The 376-nt window shown below is 73.9% G+C and overlaps 1 protein-coding gene across 1 annotated transcript in view; it reads right to left on the bottom strand.

Annotated features, from left to right (window-relative positions):
- DNHD1 (dynein heavy chain domain 1) overlaps positions 1-376 on the bottom strand; it is a gene marked incomplete at its 5' end in the record, with an annotated part of 79,014 nt that overhangs the window by 41,683 nt on the left and 36,955 nt on the right. Inside the window, one exon of the mRNA XM_019523758.1 lies at positions 7-369. Coding sequence (XP_019379303.1) covers positions 7-369 — 363 coding nt within the window. The remainder of the gene's footprint in view (positions 1-6; positions 370-376) is intronic.

Below are 376 nucleotides of genomic sequence, written 5' to 3'. Positions count from 1 at the left end.
TTGGGCAGCTCCAGCAGCAGCTTCACGCCCTCGGGGGCCTGGATCCGCTGGCCGCTCGGCAGCACGAGGGCGGGCTCCGGCCCCAGCAGCGTCGCGATGGGCTCCAGCCACTCGGGGCTGGCCGCCCCGTCCACCACCAGCCACTGCTGGGAGCTGGGGGCCAGGCCCGAGGCCACCGCTCTCTGCATCAGGCGGGAGAAGATGCCGTCGGTCCAGACGCTGCCGTCCATGCTGCCCAGGAACTCGGGGGCGCTGAGGGCATTGGGGCAGAGGCACGTGGCGCTGACGGGCAGCAGGGCCACGTCCTCCCTGCCGTGCAGCCGGCTGTCCCCCGACGGCACCTCCAGGGCTTCGCTGGTGGCCAGCCGGCTCAGCG

This window comes from Gavialis gangeticus, unplaced genomic scaffold (assembly GCF_001723915.1).
Source record: "Gavialis gangeticus isolate Ggan-Ray unplaced genomic scaffold, GavGan_comp1, whole genome shotgun sequence".
In the NCBI taxonomy this organism is placed as follows: domain Eukaryota; kingdom Metazoa; phylum Chordata; order Crocodylia; family Gavialidae; genus Gavialis; species Gavialis gangeticus.
The sequence above is the reverse complement of the archived record's forward strand: the minus strand, read 5'-3'. Positions and strand labels throughout refer to the sequence as shown.